The sequence below is a fragment of the Hylobates moloch genome, unplaced genomic scaffold (genome assembly GCF_009828535.3).
Source record: "Hylobates moloch isolate HMO894 unplaced genomic scaffold, HMol_V3 SCAFFOLD_1, whole genome shotgun sequence".
Lineage (NCBI taxonomy): Eukaryota > Metazoa > Chordata > Mammalia > Primates > Hylobatidae > Hylobates > Hylobates moloch.
The window spans coordinates 23,002,074-23,020,347 of NW_026652276.1; the positions used below are offsets into that span (position 1 = coordinate 23,002,074).

The 18,274-nt window shown below is 56.7% G+C and overlaps 1 protein-coding gene across 3 annotated transcripts; it reads right to left on the reverse strand.

Annotated features, from left to right (window-relative positions):
- Window positions 1–323: 323 nt before the first annotated feature.
- WNT6 (Wnt family member 6) lies at window positions 324–15,077 on the reverse strand. 3 transcript variants are annotated; one of them, XM_058425634.1, is made up of 5 exons: window positions 14,765–14,874; window positions 6,752–6,946; window positions 3,301–3,521; window positions 2,729–3,063; window positions 324–1,165 (listed from the first exon to the last, which is right to left on the reverse strand). In XM_058425634.1, exons 3-5 carry the CDS (start codon window positions 3,497–3,499, stop codon window positions 704–706), a joined length of 996 nt encoding a protein of 331 aa, XP_058281617.1. In that variant the 5' UTR covers window positions 3,500–3,521; window positions 6,752–6,946; window positions 14,765–14,874; the 3' UTR covers window positions 324–703. The 3 variants fall into 3 exon arrangements, with proteins under 3 accessions (XP_058281617.1, XP_058281649.1, XP_032610356.1); XM_058425666.1 differs by lacking the exon at window positions 14,765–14,874 and adding an exon at window positions 13,603–13,711; XM_032754465.2 differs by lacking the exon at window positions 6,752–6,946 and having other exon boundaries at window positions 14,765–15,077.
- Window positions 15,078–18,274: the final 3,197 nt, after the last annotated feature.

Sequence of the window (18,274 nt, forward strand, 5' to 3'; positions counted from 1 at the left end):
ACAGAAACAGACACGATCCCCTAAAAATGAAGACAAGGGCGAGTTTGAGAGCTGAGCCTACCATCAGAAGCTTCTGATGCCCCTGTCCCTTTAAAGAGGAATTGCTAGTTCTTCTCCAGCTTGCAGATCCAGGCCCTAGATGTGTGACAGGAGTGAACAAGAAGAATGCCAAGGGAGGATAGCGAGTTTCCAGGAGAGGCCAACCTGGTCGGGAGATAGGGACCCAGGTGATAGCCCCTGAGGTGCTAGTTCTAGCACACCCACCTTCTTCTGGAGCCTGGCAGCCTGAAGATCGGTCTCCCCCCAAACTGTGGGTCCAGCCCTAGTGGTTTAAATATCTTTATTGATACTAACCTCACCCACCATCCCGTGGCCAGCAGTTCTGGGGAGCCCAGTATCCAGAGGCCTTTAGACTGGCTTTTTGGTTTCCTCCTAGAGGCCAAGGGGAGGGAGGGCCTGTACAGTGTCCTTTAAACGCTCCCCGAGCGCCTTTTCGGGGCCGTCCGGCGCCCTGTGCCTTCGTGGGTGGGCGTTCCTCTCAAGCCCCTCGCCTCACCATTTCCAGAGGCCTGGGAGTTAGGCTTTGGCAGAGAGAGGATGGGCTTGAGCGGCGAGCGGCGAGCGGCGCCCGATGCCGGTGCCCTGAGGTCCCGCAGGTGCGAGCCAGCGCTGCGCGAAGTCAGTCTAGCGGCCGGGCGGCGGGTCAGAGGCAGAGGCTGAGCTCCTTGCGCACACGGCAGCGGTGGCACTGTACTACGCAGCACCAGTGGAAGCGGCACAGGCAGTTCTCTTCGAGCTGCACGCTCTCCTGGCGGTGCCCACGGCCGCAGCACAGCAGGTCGCAGCCGCTGAGGTCCGGGGCGCTGCTATTGCAGGCGCGACCGCGCGTGCCAGGGGAGCCGGTGCGTCGGTTGGGGGCGCAGAAGTCGGGCGAATCGGCGGCGTAGAGGAGGTCCGCTCGGCCCGGCGGTTTGAGCGTGCGGACGGCGGGCAGCAGGGCCTTGCCGTCGTTGGTGCCCATGACGCGTGAGGCGCCGTGGAAGCGCTCCAGCAGCCGCGCGCCCACCTCGCGAAACGGAGGCAGCTTCTGCCAGCAGGTGCGCAGCGCGCATGAACCCGACAGCCCGTGGCATTTGCACTCGGTGCGCGTGTGGCTCCGCACGGCCTGCGGGAAGCAGAGGGGCGGACGCATGTGGACAGATGGGGGGTGCAGGGAAGGGCCCAGCGGATGGACAGAAAGTAAGATTGGGAATGGGAGGTGAAAGGAAGAGAGGAAAATGCAGACAAAAGGAGACCGAAAGTTCAGGAGGAGGAAATCAAGGAAAGGACAACTCGGAGGGGAGGAGCAGGAGGAATGGTGAGGTTGGAGTATGATGATGACAAAGCGGGGAGACGGGGACAATATGCAGCGCAGAGATTCCAGGGTCCAAAGCCAGGGGGTGGGGGAGAAAGCAGAATGGACAGCAGGGGTGAGATTCTCTCTGGAGGAGGGGGGAGGTGGCAGCTGTCGAGGCCTAGCCCTCCTGCCAACCTGGCCCCCTCATTCCTACCCCTCACGGCCCCCAGGCGGGGCTGAGCAGAGACGCAGAGCCAGCCGCCTGGGCGTCTGCCTCCGTCACCCCTCCCCAACCCTCTCGGCAGGTATGTGGGCCTGTCCGGACATTCCTCTTCGGGTCCCCTCCTCCCCCTGCCCGATGCCTCAGGCCCGAACCCTAGAGGACACGGTACGTATGGCGATGTCCCTGGAGAACCCTGGAACTGAGGCATAGGGTGCAGGAGGGCCCGCTGGGAATGCAGTACTGAGAGTGGAACCCAGGCGGCCTCTCCCCTATTCACTGTCTGAAGCAGGGTCTAAGATTCCCAAACCCACCAAGGATTGATGGTTCAGAAGACCCAAGAAAATCATTTCTGGAAGCTCAGAGTCCAGGGGCTAACCTGACCCTGTGTCCCACTCCCACCTCCTGAGTCTGCCCTGCCCCCTCCTGGAACCATCACACCCAGACAACATTCTTGCCCCTGAATGAGAGCTCCTGGGGCTCTCCTCATTACAGAGGGGAGAGGAGAGGATGCCACGGCTCTGAGCAGGTGAGACCTGGGCTGGCGTTGCTGGGCAGCCAGTTGGCAAGTGCCCAGAATTGGTCACAGCTGTCCTGGCCTCCACCTGACTCCCTCCAACCTCCACCGGGATTGGTTCCTTGTCCTTCGTTCTTTTCCATTGCCCCTCAGACCTGTTCTAACTCTTTCTAGGCTCTTTCTCTCACTCCCCCTGGCTTCCCTGTACCCAGACCCCAGACCTTGCCCTAGCTTCTATCCTGTCTTTCATCCCCACCTTTGTTTTATTCCCCTGCCCCTGCCTAGGCATCCAGACCTCCTACCCATTGCAAGCTTTGCTTCACCTGTCCTGTCTTGAAGCTGTGCCCTCTCTGCCTGGGGTCACTAAAGACCCTCAGTCCTATTCTCTGAGTGTCCCTTCCCCCATTCTGCCCACTGTACCGCCCAGCATCTGGCCTTCTCAGACCCCCAAGTGACTCCTCCTTGGATGCTGGACATCTCTTCTCCCACATGTCCATCCATGCTTGCAGCCCATCTTTCCGCCCGTGCCCACTCCCCCACAAATTAACGCCACCTCCACCTACACACCCTCACTCCTGCTCACACTTCCTCAAGCACACTCCTGCGCGCACACTCACATTTCCGCACACACTCACTCCTTCCTGCCCGTACGCACCAGCCGGCCCGCCTCGTTGTTGTGCAGTTGCACCAACGCGCGGATGTCTCCGCGTCCCCGCTTGTGCCGCGCGTCCATAAAGAGCCTCGACTTCTCGTCCCCGAAGTCCACGTCGTCGCCGCAGCCTCCCCACTCCCAGGCGGCGCTGCCTTCCGGGGAGCCCGCGGGGCTAGGGGGTCCGGGGGTGCCGGGCAGGCCGGAGGGCCGGGGAGGCGCCCGCCCGCGGGGCGCCTGGCAGCCGCACTGTAGCAGCTCGCCCATAGAACAGGCCTGCGTGACGGCGTGGCTGGCGCCTGCCGCGGTGATTGCGAACACGAAGGCCGTCTCCCGAATGTCTGTGAATGCAGAGAGGTGCAATCAGCGCGGGCTGGGGCGGTCAGCTGGGGCCTGGGACCTGAAACCTGCGGCGGGAGGGCTGTCCCAGGGGCCTGGGAGGCAGGGTCCTTGCAGGGTGCCCAGACACATGCGACGGGGAAGTGGGGCTCAGGCAACTTCAGCGAACCAGTTCCCCTCTCCTTGGGTCCCCCAGCGGGGAGAAAGCAGCCCCACTTCCGCCCCCTCCCCACACTGACCCTGTTGCAGGATGCGTCCAAAGGCCTTGCTGTGGCTGGAGCAGTTCCAGCGGCGGAAGCGGAACTGGAACTGGCACTCTCGCACCCCAAGTCGGGCGCCCCGGGCTAGCTCTGCCACCACTTCCGGCTCAGCCTGGCACAACTCGGCCTGCCGCCCGGCTAGCCGCCGTGCCTTCCTGCAGATGCTGGTAGGGTCCATAACCAAGGGGCTGCCCACAGCCCTGGAAAGCAGAGAATAGCAGGTCAGGGGTGTAACCCAAAAAAGGGCTTGGGGTGGAAGGGAGGGAGACCAGCCTCACTCAGCCCACAGCGGGAGCTGTGACATGCCCTCCAACCCTACCCCCAAACTGAGCTCGAGATTGTCCTGTCTGGCTCTCCTACTCTCCTACTATTCCATGTCTGTGTCCTCTCTTAACTAGAGTCTAGTCTGATAATTGCTACAGAGCAAAGATTCAATCTTATCTTCCTACGCACATCTTTGTAAATAAATCCTTACAGAAATTTTACTCAAGGTGAAGGCAGCTGGCACCAGGTAAGCCAAAGTTAAAACTCAAACTTCTAGCCCAAAAGGGTGACAAGGAAAAGAAATAACAGAAGAAAGATCAAGAAGGCCATCAAGGAAAAGAAAGCATGTGTCGTCAAGAGACAACAAAGAAAAGTAAGCAGTATCAAGGAATGATATGGTCTTAGTGGACCACAAGCTGGGTATGTGTCAGCTGAAAAGCCCCAATGAAAGGCAAGAACAATCCCAGGAAGAGAGAATGCCACGAGATTTCGGAACGGCTAGGGAATGGAGCCTAGCTGAGAAAAGTCACACCCGCTCCGTAGCCCAAGTTTCTCCTTCTGTAAAATGGGTGTGTTGGGCTTTCATCTTTAAGGTGGGCCCTCCTACCCTGATATCTTCTGTGTCCCTGAACTGGAGAGCAGGAGGAAGCAGCTGGGGGCCAGGTCTCTGAAGTATTGTTGGAAAGTAGGTGACACTGACTCTTCTAATGCTCCAGGATCTGTGGCTTTTTTTTTTTTTTTGATTGAGATGGAGTCTTGCTCTGTCACCCAGGCTGGAGTGCAGTGGCAGGATCCCAGTTCACTGCAACCTCCACTGCCCAGGTTCAAGCGATTCTCATGCCTCAGCCTCCCAAATAGCTGGGACTACAGGCGTGCACCACCACGCCTGGCTAATTTTTTTGTACTTTTAATAGAGACAAGTTTCACCATGTTGGCCAGGCTGGTCTCAAACTTCTGACTTCAGGTGATCTGCCTGCCTCGGCCTCCCAAAGTGCTGGGATTACAGGCATAAGCCACCACACATGGCCAAGGATCTGTTGCCTTCTCTGAGCAGAATGGCAGTGAACCAAGCCCTGCACATTGGGGTGACATCAGTGCTGGGGGGCAGGCAATGTTTGGCTTGGTAGTGGAAGACTTCATGGGAAGTCCCACGCACTTCCAGAAATCCCTCAACTCCTGGCCTTCGCTCTGCCCGAGGAGAGAGCTGACATTTGGTTTCCGTACACCAGACCCCTGAAGGTTAATTCCTGGGGGAACCGTTTTCATCAGATTGCTCCTATTTGAACACTTAGCTGGGATTCCCATCTCAAAGGAATGAGTAGAGCATTTGGGAGAAGAGGGTAATTAGAGACCACCAAAAGCTCTTCCGAAGAGGACAGAAAAAAAAAAACTGGGTGGGGGTAGGGGTCCCAGGAGAGAGAAAACATAGAGAATGGTGGTAGGTGGTGCCAGAGGTCAAGGTGGCCTACTTTTCAGTTTTGCTTTAGTGCATATCCGCCCCACTGTCCCCATTTGCTCCACAAGTACAGGCTGCCCAGGCATGTTCTGGCTCCACAACAATGAAGTGTGATGGTCTTAAATAGAAGCAAGAGGAATTTAGGTCTTAAGGTAGAATTCTCAACACTAAGGATGGAGATGCTTGAAGAGGTGGTGCAGGAAGATGTGTAGTAAGTTCAGTCCTTTACGGTCTACAACACAAACACGTGTGTGTGTGTGCGTGCATTCTCATGCATGCGTGCATGCATGCGCACGCACACACACAAAATCAGGTTGCTGCCGTCATCCGCACCTAAGTGACTCAGGAATCAGATGTCTCTCAATGGAGAGGCCACAGTCCACATCTTCCTTCCTGCGTGCTTAAGACCAGCCCAGCACTGGCCCCCACCCTTTCCCAGCCTAGATAAGTAAAGCAATGGAGGGTGGGTCAGGGCACCCCAATGACCCAGTGACTTTTGAGAGTTGATTGGTCTTTATTGATCCATCAATCTATCTGTCCCTCCTCTGCCCATATATCCCACCTCATTATAAGAAGGATTGGAGGCAGCTTCCAACATGGCTGTGCAGGGTCAGGAGATAAGACTATGAGCTTTTTGAGCATTAGGACTGCCTTATTTTCCTTTGCATCTCCTGGAAGACTTAGGTACTTAGTTTTATCCTCCCCAACCCCAATTTTTATTACAAAAAATTGCATACTATGAATTCTGTGTTATATGTAATACCTGTAGTATATTATACAACGAACACCATTTAATATGTGGTTTTGAATGAGTAAATAAGCCATCTAAGAGAAAGTTCTCACTTGAGCCCACGCCCCTGTCCACATCTTATTTCATGACTGCTAATTCATTTCCTCAAACATGCTCTTTTCCCCCACTGGGAATCAGGCAGGGAATGAGTCCTCTCTGCGGTCGTCCAGCTCCTTATGTCTGGGGCTCCACCTGTGAGTCGGCGGCTCTGCAAGCTCATCTTCCCCACCCCCACTGCCCTTACTTCTAAGTTCCCCAGTCCCTCCGCCTCAACCCTGCCCTCTGCTAACTTCCTAGTTTCCCAGGGTTGACTGGCCTTATCTATCCAAGGTTACTCTGCCCCATCCTTCTCCTCTCCCTCCTCCTCCCTTAAGAAGGCAGGAGGGAGTGGAGATGAGCAAGACAGAAAGACAAAAACCTCTTGACCTTCTCTGTTTCGCAGGGACTAGAGACAGGGGAGAATCATGAGGAGTATGGAGGCCAGGGACTTTCAGGAGGTGGGGCTGGGGCTGGGGGGCTGCCCCAGAGCCAGTTCCTGGTCTGGTCTGGCTCCCCAGGCTGGCTGGCTGCCTGGGAACTAGACTTGTTTACAAGCTGGTCAGGGGGAGGGATGGGCAGTAGTAGCAGCTAGAATCCCAAGGGACCAGTTTGTTCCCTGCCCTCCTGTCCTTGCTCCCATCCTAAATACATAAGAAATGAAACTCCAGAAGGGGCGTGGCAGGGGGCATTGGGCAAAACACCAAGCTTCGCTTCCGATCTCTGGTTTCTGTCAACTCTGTGTGGGCTGAGCCACTCTGAGCAAGTCAGTCCCCTTTGTGGGCTTCAGAAAAACTGAGGAGTTAGCATGAGAGACTCACATACCCCCTGTAACTTTGGCTTTTGACACCACATCAAGTAATAACTCCCCCATCCCCACTCACCTTTCACCGTCCTTGCTTTATGCTTCCTTAGGGAGTGAACTCTGCTTTTCAGGCCTTTGGGTCAGCATTGGCCTGGGATCAGCCCAGAGAAGATGTGCTCCTTTGGGAGAATTTGCATGTTTTGGGGCCTGAAGCACAGTGGTGGTAGGGAATACACAATACATAGGATCTGGGATCCTCATCAAACAGCCATTCCTGGGCATAGAAAAAAATGAGGCTAGCCCTAAAAGAAATCAGTATGCGGACAAGAAGGGGCAAGGCAATGGATGGTCATTCTAACTGGCTTGGCCTGCGCCAAGGTCTCTCTACCAAGGACCATGGTTGGTAGGATCAATTGCCTAGGGAGGTGGTATCAGAGGCCAGCCAGTCCCTATTGGCAACATCTGTAGACCTAAGCCCTGGAGGTGCCAGGTTTCTGGCCTAACCTACCTTTCCATCTCTTGAGTCAGAGGGCCAAGAACAATGTCAGAGATCACCCAGTTCAGCCCCACCCACTTCACCCTCGTTATGCAGCTGAGCAAGACAGGAGGCGACTGACTCTGGCCACTGGTGGAGGGATCCCTATTGCAAGCCACAGTAGATGAATATTTCAAACATAAACAGTGCTGGAGGGAAATGGGCACGTGAGATATCAGAAGACTTCCAGTGGCCTCCCATACCATCCTCCACACAGCCCCGTACTCCTAGCAGGGTTGATTAACTCTGAATCTATTCCAGATAACATCGCTAAAATTCTGGACTCAGACCTACCCTAAGTCATCAAAATCTTAGCATCTCCCCAAGCTCACCTCAGATCCCATTTGCCCTAAGGAGCCTTCCTGGGCCCCAGTCCCCACAGACCTTCCTCTGTGCATCACCCCGGGTGCCTGTCATTTGGGGGTGTCTGTTACCCTGCCAGTGGTATAATTAATTTTTCGTGTTTGCTTGTCTTATCTTTCCAACTAGGTAGAAAACTCATCAAAGACAATAAGCTCATGCATGGGCATTCATGGAGTACGCTCAGGGTTTTTGAGATCCACCAGACTGGAGTTTGGATCTGGGCTCTGCCATTTGCTTGTTCTATGATGTTGAGTGAGTCCCTAGCATGTGAAGCTGGCACTTAGTCTTCATTAGATGGATGATGAGACTTAACCTCCTGAGCCTCAGTTTCTTCAACTGTCAAATGAAACTAGTAATACCCACCTCCCTCCCAGATTACAGATGCAGAGAACCTGAGAATGGGCTTTCTCCAACAACTGGTGTTTGTCTTCCCACCACACCCTTATTCATCTCTTGAGCCTGCCCAGTTCAGGACAAACAGTAGGGTGCAGGCAGCATTGTGGGTTCCTGAGAACACCCTTTTCTCCAACTCTCTGCTATTTCTTCTCAGCCTGGATCCCTGTGTCTCCTCCTCCTCCATCCAGCCCTGCTCCTGGACCAAATGCACCCTCTAGGACCCTCCTCTTCCCCAGCAGGCACTCCTGGGTGGATCGCTGAGGCCACAGGGATCACAGCTCACTGGCTGCCCAACGCCCTCTGAAGGGTCTCCAAGCCAGCCTCCCTCTATTTCCCCGCCCCTACTCCCAAGGTCCCCACACTGACCCCACCTCCCACAAACCAGCAGAGGGAGCCCTGAGTCCTGGGGCTGTGGGTGGGGGTTGCACAGGGGTGGGGGAGGTGGGTGGTGGAGAAGGGGCAGAAAAATGTTGCCTGACTGCTGCTGAGGCGGCTGGGCCCGGGCCTGTGCCCGCCCGCCTGTCCTGTCCTGCTCTGTCTAACTCAGTAATTACTGCTCCCCTCCCCCAGCCCCTACCCCCACCCAAACCACCACATCAAAGCCAGTGATGCCCAGCTCCATTAACCCCTGCCTCCCCACTGCCCCCCAGCCACCCCATTCCCCACCTCACCACCCCTAGCCCAACTTGGTTCCCTCTGCCCTTCCTCACCATCTCTTCTCATCACTCTTGGGAGAGGTGGAGGCATTCCCTTCCCTGACAGACTTCGCTGTACAAAAGGGCTTCCTATTGGTCAGGGCTGCAGCAGGGAAAGGTGCCCCAGGAGACTGTCCTGGGCCCTCTGCTCGCCCATATTGGGGTGGGGAGCACCTATCTGAGGGCGGGACGGGGGAGCAGGAGAGGCCTGTAGAAGATCCTGTGCCCCTTTCCTGATCCCCCACCCCCTCACAAGAATGAGATACTGAGCCAGAGGTGGACTCTCAGTCCGGCTCTGAGCTGTCTGCATTCCGGTGGCCAGGGCCAAGTCATCTTCTCACCGCCTGTCTGTGACCTTGCTGCCCTCACATGTAAGTGAAAATATTGGACCTGATTATCTCTAAGTGCTTTCTAGATCTACTTTCTAGATTAAACAGAGGGCTCAGGAGCTGGAGGAACCAGCCAAAGAGGCCAAGGTGGAGAAGCCTCCTGGAGGCCTTTCCCTCAGTTCCTCCTCTGGCAGTTCTGGAGAAGCACCCAAGGGAGTGCCTGGCCTAGGTAGGAAGGAGGGTGCAGGCTGGGGGTGCTTTTACTGACCCACAAAGGACAGGCATCCTCCGGCCACCCTCCCGCCAGCCTGACCACACTGCCCTCGCCTCATCCCCTCCACTGTGGCATTCCTCCATCATAGTGCACATTCTGGAACCCCCCCCTTGCTGGGCCTGATGAGCAAACCTCCTGCTGACCTCTCCCCACCAACTCCTGGCTTCTGATGAGAACAGGGCAGGAGGGGGCTGCACCCCCCAGGAAATGTCTCAGTGCCAGAACTCTGGTGGGCTCAGGGCATGCTCTGGCCTGGATTGGGCCAGCCTCCTTCTGCCCCTGCCCTTTTCTGCTCACAGCCCCATTGTCTCCCTCCAGGGGAAGCTGCCAAGGCGGGAGGCCTGGAGGGGGGAACGGATGGCTAACCCACCCCCTTCCACACCCCACCCTGGAGCTCAGCAGGGGCCAGCAACAGGACTGCCCACGATGGGTCAGGGGCCCCAGATAAAGACAGGATGGGAAAGGGTGGTCCGGCCCAGCCTGGGTTGGGGGTGGCAGCTAGAAAACCTGAGTGCCACAAAGAAGCCAGGGTCCTTTCTCTGCCTCCCTGTGGGGCCAGATGAGGCTATCCTAGGCCTCTGGCTCTTGTTTCCTTTTCCAGGAGGGGGGTTGGTGAAAGACAAGATGGGATGGGGGAAGGGAGTGACACTGGGTGGTGTTTTCCCCAGTGGAACAAGGGGAGGGTTAGTTTCTTTCATAGAAAATATAAAACAGGGCTGGGTGCAGTGGCTCACGCCTGTTATCTCAGCACTTTGGGAGGCTGAGGCACGCAGATGACTTGAGGTCAGGAGTTCAAGATCAGCCTGGCCAACACGGTGAAACCCCGTCTCTACTAAAAATACTAAAAAAAAAAAATTTAGCTGGCGTGGTGCCAGGCACCTGTAATCCCAGCTAATCGGGAGGCTGAGGCAGGAGAATCACTTGAACCTGGGCAGCAGAGGTTGCAGTGAGCTGAGATCACACCACTGCACTCCAGCCTGGGTGACAGAGCGAAACTCTGTCTCAAATAGAAAAAAAAAAAGAAAAGAAAGCAAACGAAAAGAAAAGAAAAGAAAAAACAGAAAGAGGAAAGAGGAAGAGAGAAGGAGATTGATTTGACCATTCTATGAGAGTGAGCTCTTTACGACATCCACTGATTGGAGGTATAAATAACGATGGGTCAGATGTTGTAAAGAACTTCCTGGGGGTTGGCAAGACTGGAGCAGGAAGCAGAGCGGAAGCGGGGAACTGCTGACTGGGAAGCTCTCCCTCTCTGCCTCACTCCCAAGATAGGGTCTGTCAGGGCCACAGCATAGGCTGGATGACCTGGATGCAATGAGGCTGGACAAGATGACTTCCAGAGAGCCTGGCCAACGTCCTGGAATCTGGGATTCTGTAATTCACAAAGATATGATTACAGATGAGAGAAAGAGAAGCTGGGGGCAGAGTTTATTTTTATTGATTGATTGATTGAGACAGTGTCCTGCTCTGTTGCCCAGGCTGGAGTGCAATGGCATGGATCTTGGCTCACTGCAACCTCAGCCTCCCAGGTTCGAGCAATTCTTCTGCCTCAGCCTCCCAAGTAGCTGGGATTACAGGCACCTGCCACCACTCCTGGCTAATTTTTGTATTTTTAGTAGAGACGGGGTTTCACCATGTTGGCCAGGCTGGTCTCGAACTCCTGACCTCAAGTGATCCGCCCACCTCAGCCTTCCAAAGCGGTGGGATTTCAGGAGTGAGCCTCTGTGCCTGGCCTGGAGGCAGAGTTTAGAAAGCATGCATCACGGCCGGGCGCGGTGGCTCAAGCCTGTAATCCCAGCACTTTGGGAGGCCAAGGCGGGCGGATCACGAGGTCAGGAGATTGAGACCATCCTGGCTAACACGGTGAAACCCCGTCTCTACTAAAAGTACAAAAAATTAGCCGGGCGCGGTGGCGGGCGCCTGTAGTCCCAGCTACTCGGGAGGCTGAGGCAGGAGAATGGCGTGAACCCGGGAGGCGGAGCTTGCAGTGAGCCGAGATCGCGCCACTGCACTCCAGCCTGGGGGACAGAGAAAGACTCCGTCTCGGGGGGAAAAAAAAAAAAAAAAAAAAAAGAAAGCATGCATCACATTGGAGTAAGGAAGAGGAGTGAAAAGGAAGGTGGGAGCGAAACTTCTCAGGAACCTGGAGCCAGGTCTCTGAGCCAATTCCAAGGGCATGAGCCATACTCCCCTTTCCTGACCAAGACAGTCGAGTCACTCAAAGGTCCTGGGGTCCTCTCTGCTTCTAGCCTGGCTGCTGCTAGAATGTCAGAGTGGGATGCAGGAGGCTGCTGCAGCTGCTTTCCTGGCCAGCACTGAAGCTCTGACCTGGCCAGGATTCTCTGACAAGTAGGGAGAAGAAGGCTAGGGAAAGCAGGCCCTGGGCATCAGGGAACAGCCTGGAAGCCCCTACTGGGAAAGCTGCCAGCTGAAGTGAGACTGGGGGGTTAGGGGAGTGGAAGAGCTCAGGCCAGTGGGAATTATTGGTCCAGCCCATCAACCCAAACTTGACCTTGGAGGGCACTGGTAGGGTGGGGAGAGCTCAGGAGTGTAAGCAGAGTCAAAGATCCAGGGGAAGGGGGTCTGGGCTCAGACCAAAAAGATGAAGTGTCAGAAATAGACAAGTGACCAGGTGCAATGGCTCATGCCTGTAAGCCCAGCACTTTGGGAGGCCAAGGTGAGCGGATTGCTTGAGGTCAGGAGTTTGAGACCAGCCTGACCAACATGGTGAAACCTCGTCTCTACTAAAAATATAAAATTTCGCTGGGCATGGTGGTGGGCAACTCTAATCCCAGCTACTCAGGAGGCTGAAGCAGGAGAATCATTTGAGCTGGGAGTCGGAGGTTGTAGTGAGCCAATATTGCACCACTGCACTCCAGCCTGGGCGACAAAATGAGACTCCATCTCAAAAAAATAAAAAATAGAAAGTAAAAGAGGCTGGGCATGGTAATGCCATGGTAATGGCTGGGCCTGTAATCCTAGCACTTTGGGAGGCCGAGGCAGGCAGATCACTTGAGGTCAGGAGTTTGAGACCAGCCTGGCCAACATGATGAAACCTTGTCTCTACTAAAAATACAAAAACTAGTCAGGCATGGTGGTGGGTGCCGGTAGTCCCAGCTACTTGGGAAGCTGAAGCAGGAGAATCACTTGAACCCGGGAGACAGAGGTTGCCATGAGCCAAGATCGCACCACTGCACTCCAGCCTGGGCGACAGAATGAGACTCTGCTCTAAATAAATAAATAAATAAATAAATAAATAAATAAATAAATAAATAAAAACAAAATGAATAGACAGAGGAGAGGGAAGGGGCCAAGGCAGGGAGCAGAGGCTCATTCCCTCTGAGGCACGTCTGAGCAAGGCAGTCAGACACCTTATCACTGGGACCCCTCACTCCTCACCCGGCACGCCCTGCAGCTGTGGCCATGAAGGCCTCTGTGTTCTCCCACACCTGCCCGTGTCACCTCCTCCCCCATTCCCTTCTTCCCAGCTTCAGGGTCAGTCTGTCAGGGACCAGGCTGCTCTCCTTTGGCTTGGCTGCCACCCAGCAGTCCCTCCTGAACAAAGGAACCCCCACAGATACAGAGCCCAGAAAGGTGAATCAGCCAGTCCAATGACACTCTGCAAGCCCATCTCCAGCACCAACACTCTCGTAGGCCTCAGGGCTCCTAAAGACAAGGTATCTGCCTTCCAGGAGCAGGGAAGAGAGACCTAAAGGACTGTTGTCAGCCAAATGCAGTAACTAGCATAGTTGCCTAATGTATTTGATACAGTGGGAGCGCAGAGAAGGCAATGAAAGGAGGACAAGGGGACAGCTTCAGGGAGGAAGTGGTATTTTAACTGTAAGGATAAGAATGATTTAGACAGAGGGGGAGGGAGGGGAAGGAAGACAATGGCCATCGGGGGGGACCCCATCCCCACACCTTGAAAAAGGGCAAAGTTAGGCGTTTATGGGGAAAAGAGATTCCTTTACAACATTTTCCTTGGAACTCTGGATTTTAAATGTAAATGAATCCCCCTTTTCACTCTTGGGGACCCTGGCCAGGAGAAGCTGGGTTGTGAGGGAGGCACTGTACATACTGAGTACCTCCTAAGGTCCTATTATTCTACACGTCCTCCCACCTAACCTTCCCAGCAAGCCTGCCAGGTAGGGAGGACTGTTATCCTATTTCCAGTTGAGACTGAGAGGTAGGGAAAGGAAGTGACTAGCCCAAGATCACAAACATAACGTTTAGATCTTAGATCTATCTGCTTCAAAGCTGCCACTGCATTATACTAAGCCGGATCAAAGGGCATATGTTCCCTAGATAGGACCTGGGTCGTCCTCGGTTCGCCCCTACCGTGACACTCGCGTGGGACGGCTCTCCGCATCACGGAGGAGGGATTGCTGCCCGCCGCTCCCTGTGTGGGCATCCTATTCCCTATCTCTCCAGAGCACCGGGATCTGCCTCTCTTCCAAATCTGGGGGGCGAGGGAAGAGCGGAGGGTCGGCATCCAGCCAATGACGTGGCAGTATGCAAATAGACACGACCCTGCCTTCTTAGGGTTGGCTAACCCGTCAGCGTTATTGTCCAAGTCTCTCCTCTCTAAACACTGAGCTATTCCGGCGAGGGTTTGCTGCTCTAGAGACCTAGGGGGGAAAAAGTCTTCTGGATCTGGATCTCTGAGCCGTCCCGGCGGGGCACCCTCCTTCCCCGCTCCGGCCCCCCCCCCCCCCCCCCCCCCCACCCCCACCCCCAAGGCTCGATGCTCCCGCAACCTTCGCTGCCTAGGTGTCCCTTCTAGCTAGGGCCAAGCCTGGGAAGACCCCCCCTCCCTTGGCTGGCCAGGCCCCTCTCCCTTCCCGCAGGACCCTCCCGGTCCCGTATCTCCCGGGCTGCACATATTTTTTCATTCATGACCCCCACGTCTGGAAGGGCCGGGCGCCTGGGTCCCGTTCCTTCCGCTCCTCCTTTTCCTTGCTCCGGGAGGACGAGGTAGAGAAAACCAGGGTCCTGGCTCACTTTCCCCTTTATATTCCCTCTCTCGCCACTAACGCCCACTCCTCAGGAGCCCAGAGAGAAGCTGGTGGGTTGGTAGGCAAAGTAGGGCGGGAAAGGAGCAGCTGTGTGGCCCTCTCTGCCTTGTGGCTTCCCACCTTGTTCCTGTCTTCTCCAAATCCAGCCCCATACCCTGAATCCAGGGCCCTCCTCACACATTCTTTTCCTCGGATATGTGTCTTCCCGAAAGATCTTTCCTACCCACCTGCCTGTTCCTTGGTGAGCTGGGTGAGCGCATAACTTGGCGGAGGGTGGGAGAGAACACGGGAGGCGGAAACACAATAGAATGTTCCCGGGGGTTAGGAACGTCGAAGTGGAATTCAGAAATGCCCCCGGCCGAGGCCAGAAAGCTGGGCTTGGAGAGCAGATAGAGCCGGGAGGCTGCGGAACACCCCAATCGGTCCTGGGTCCCGGGGTCCCCACCCTCCAGCGTCCAGAGCCGCGCCAGGACAGCCGGACTCACCACCACAGTCCGCCGACGTGCGCCGGGCACAGGAGCAGCAGCAGCAGCAGCCCGAGGCGGGAGGGTGCGGGCGGCAGCATCGTGACCGTCCTACGGCCGCCCGGGTGGGCAGGAGGCGAGGCTGCGGAGCGAACGGCGGCGCGCGAGGGCCCAGGCTTCAGTGCGAGCGCGGCGAGCGCAACGGCGGCGGCCGGGAGGCGAGGGATCCGGCGGCGGTGGGGGGGCCCATCCCGGGCGAGGAGGGCGCGGCGGAGGCGGAGAGCGGACGGGGCAGCCAGCGCCTGTGTCTCCTGCGGAGCTCGCTCGGGAGAAGAAATCAGAGCCGGGGGCGGGGGTGGGAGGGGAGCGGGGCCGAGGCGGGGGCGGGGGGCAGGGGGCCGGAGGGAGGTGGCAGTTGCGACAGTCAGGCAGCGGGACTCTCGGGAGCGAGCCGTGCGCCCCGGGGCGGCGGGCGCGGAGCGCAGCGGAGGGCGGGAGCCGGGTGCCGGGGCGGGGCCCCAGCGCGCTTCGGGCTGTGGGACCCGCCCGCTTCGCCCCCTCGCCTCGCCTCTACCGGACTTGGAGCCCCCCGCCGCTCGCGGCCGCCTGGAGTCAGGGGCACGGAAGGGCGGGGAAGAAGAGTAGAGAGGGGTGAGGGGGGAGAAAGAGGAGCTGAGGAATGGGGGACGGGCTGGAAGGGAGACGTTTGACAGGTTTGTTGACTGTAAAGAGAGAAAACTTCCCAGGAATGAGGGAGTTTGGGGCGGGGGGCGGTGCGGAGAGAGATGCTGGCGCGGAGGCAAGAGAGGAAGTTGGCCTGGGGCGCGGGGTGCTCCGGCGAGGGTTGTCAAACTGGACCGCCCGACAGGCGGATGCTGGAGGGGTCATCTCTTTCCGTGTCCCTGTTTGGTGCCGCATGCCCCTTCCTCAGCCTCTCCTTGAAAAAGGGAGGAAGCTCTGGGCCTCCGCACTCGCTCCCCAGCCATTCCACCTCTCAAGCCCGCGTTCCGGGGCGGGGAGATGGGGGAAATGAGACGGCAAGAGTAGCCGCTCCAGGGCGTGCGCGCAAGCGCTGGCAAGTGTAAGCGAGCGGGAGAATGGAGGTCGCAGACTTTCAAGAGATCGAGGGGTCAGAATTCGCTTCAGCCCGGCCTCGCGTGTCCACGAGTCCCTGCCTCGAGTTCCTCCCCCAACCTGGCCCGGGTAGAAGGGGTGGGAGAGCCAGCTGCAGGTGAGATGGCGTTTATCAGATTTTCTAATGCCACAAAAATGTCTTTGATGCCCCTGGCCCCCTCCCCAAGAGGGGGAGATCAAAGGCTCCGTGGGGAAGAGGGACAGCTCCATTCATCATGCCATTCCGCTGGCAGCGGGCAGCAGCCCCTGCCCCTCCCAACCCCGACGTGCCCCGGGGTGCCGAGGGACAAGTGGTGTGGGACATTCTCCCTGCCATACCATCAAGAGCAACCATCAACCTTTAAGACTGTCCTGGGGTGGGGAGGACAGATCGAGTCCCTATGGCAGAAACGTCAGGCACCCAGAAGAAAGCTCCTGGTTGTTGGGAGAGAGGGGGACCTGAATGTGGGGACTGAGGTCACTTCCAGACAACCTTGATGAGCAGAGAGAGAAGACAAGATCCTGAGTCGCCCAGAGACGGGGGACAAGTAGATCAAGATGAGGCCAAGGGGCCAAGGGAGGTGACCCCAGGGGAGGAGGCAGATGGGGGAAGGAATGAGCAGACAGAGGTGAGAGAACTGGAGCAGTGTTGGCCTTGCTGGCGAGCAAGCTCCATGTCAGGGCCCTGGTGTCCAGGCTGCATCAGCTCAATCCCTTGCACTGGATACGGAGAGTTCTGGTGAAATGGCTAGGACACACTAAAGATGGGGAAGAGGGTGGGGGGCAGTGGCGAGAGTCATAGAGACAGGGTCTGGTCCAAGCACTGCCCTCTCCCATTTTAGCCTTTAACAGTATCTAAATGCCACGCACAGCCCCTGCACCTAGTAACTCTGCACACAGTTGCTGTTTCTACGGGGCAATGCCAATCGGGACAGTTCCTACAGGTCAGTGCCAACTCTGGACACTACACATTCAAAGACATACCCAGGTTGTGTGCACACTCCAGCCATGCGGTACCAAATAGGCAGCTAGAGGGCTCTGGGGGGTCCCTGGAGGCTGCAGGTGGCCAGTGGCCAGCCTCTTGGGAGCCACTGTCTGGGTTCCAAACCCCCTGCCCAGCCCTGCTCCCACCCTGCTACTGTTATTGCAGATTATGAAATGCTCTCCCTATCCTGCATTCTTCTCCGAGGCAAGAATTTTAATGTATTTGTCTTTGTCATCAGGGGACCTGGGCTCTGAGACCGCCCTGCCTCTGCCTGAGGAGGGAGCGCCCCAAATCTAGTCCGCGCTGCCTCCAGACCTAGCCTCTCTCCATTACCACCCCTCCCCCATGCCCTAGCCCTGCCCCTCGCCTCCCCTTCCTAAGACACAGTCTCTCTGTGGGGTGGATAAAAATGATGTTATTGAAACAACAGAATTGGGAGCAGTGGCAGGGAGCAGGGATCAGCTCAGGAAACTGGGGCGTTTGCCAAGAAGCCTTCTCCCCCGCAGGCGGCCTTTCTGCCCCCACCCCCCACCTTTCCTGCAAACATACACAGCTGGCCCCACCCCTCCGGCAGCACTCGCTCTGGCCAGATCTTGCAGAATCTTTTGCCATCTCCGGACTCCCCAAGCCCTTGTCCCTCCCCCACACAGTCCCATTCCGGAATGAGTTGGCCCAGTAGCGCCTGCAGAGCATTGTAGGGTTGGGGGGTGGCGGGGAAGTGGGCTGGAATCTGTGACAGGCAGGACTCCTGGAGTCCCAATTCCTAGGGCTTCTGCCCCAAGAGCACCCTTCTGCTCACTCTCCTTTGCCTTCTCCGCATCCCCATCAAGGGGCTGGCTGGCATCTAGGCAGAGCCAGAGCGATGACTTCTGTTGTTTTGCCCCCAAACCTCCAAAGAGATGAATTCAGATGTTCCTGAGCCTTCGACCCACCACTATCACCTTAGAAGACTTACAAAGGAGCAGGGGCTGGAGAGGGGGTGGCAAGAGGTAACAGACCATGGTGCACAAAGATAGATCAAGATATGTGACATACATGGCCCCTCACACACACCAATCACTGGGCACAGGCCTTCAGATAATCCCAGAGAAACCACAGGACATCCTCCCTCCCCCAGATAGTGCTGTGATTTTTTACCCACAGGTATGGACGGACACACAGATGGGCTGGCTCAGGCTGAAACACTTCACACATACAGACACACACACACACACACACACACACACACACACGCGCGCGCGTGCGCGCGCGCGCCACCTCTGCAGAGATATGCATGCAGAAGAACATTCACAAGAGACCGGAGTGGGAAGACAGCAGCCCGGAAATGGGTGGCCTGAATGGGGAGGTGACAGTCTGACCCCCCTCCCTATCCTCTAGGCCCTGCCCACCCCACCTTCCTTCATCGCTCTGCCTTAAATCCTGGGAACCCGTTC

Coding starts and splice junctions, on each gene's coding strand:
- WNT6 (XM_032754465.2), bottom strand. CDS start 14,844: ATGCTGCCGCCCGCACCCTCCCGCCTCGGGCTGCTGCTGCTGCTGCTC. Junction 3,522..14,764: donor CACGTCGGCGGACTGTGGTG/GTGAGTCCGGCT, acceptor TCTGCTTTCCAG/GGCTGTGGGCAGCCCCTTGG. Junction 3,064..3,300: donor TGGACGCATCCTGCAACAGG/GTCAGTGTGGGG, acceptor CTGCATTCACAG/ACATTCGGGAGACGGCCTTC.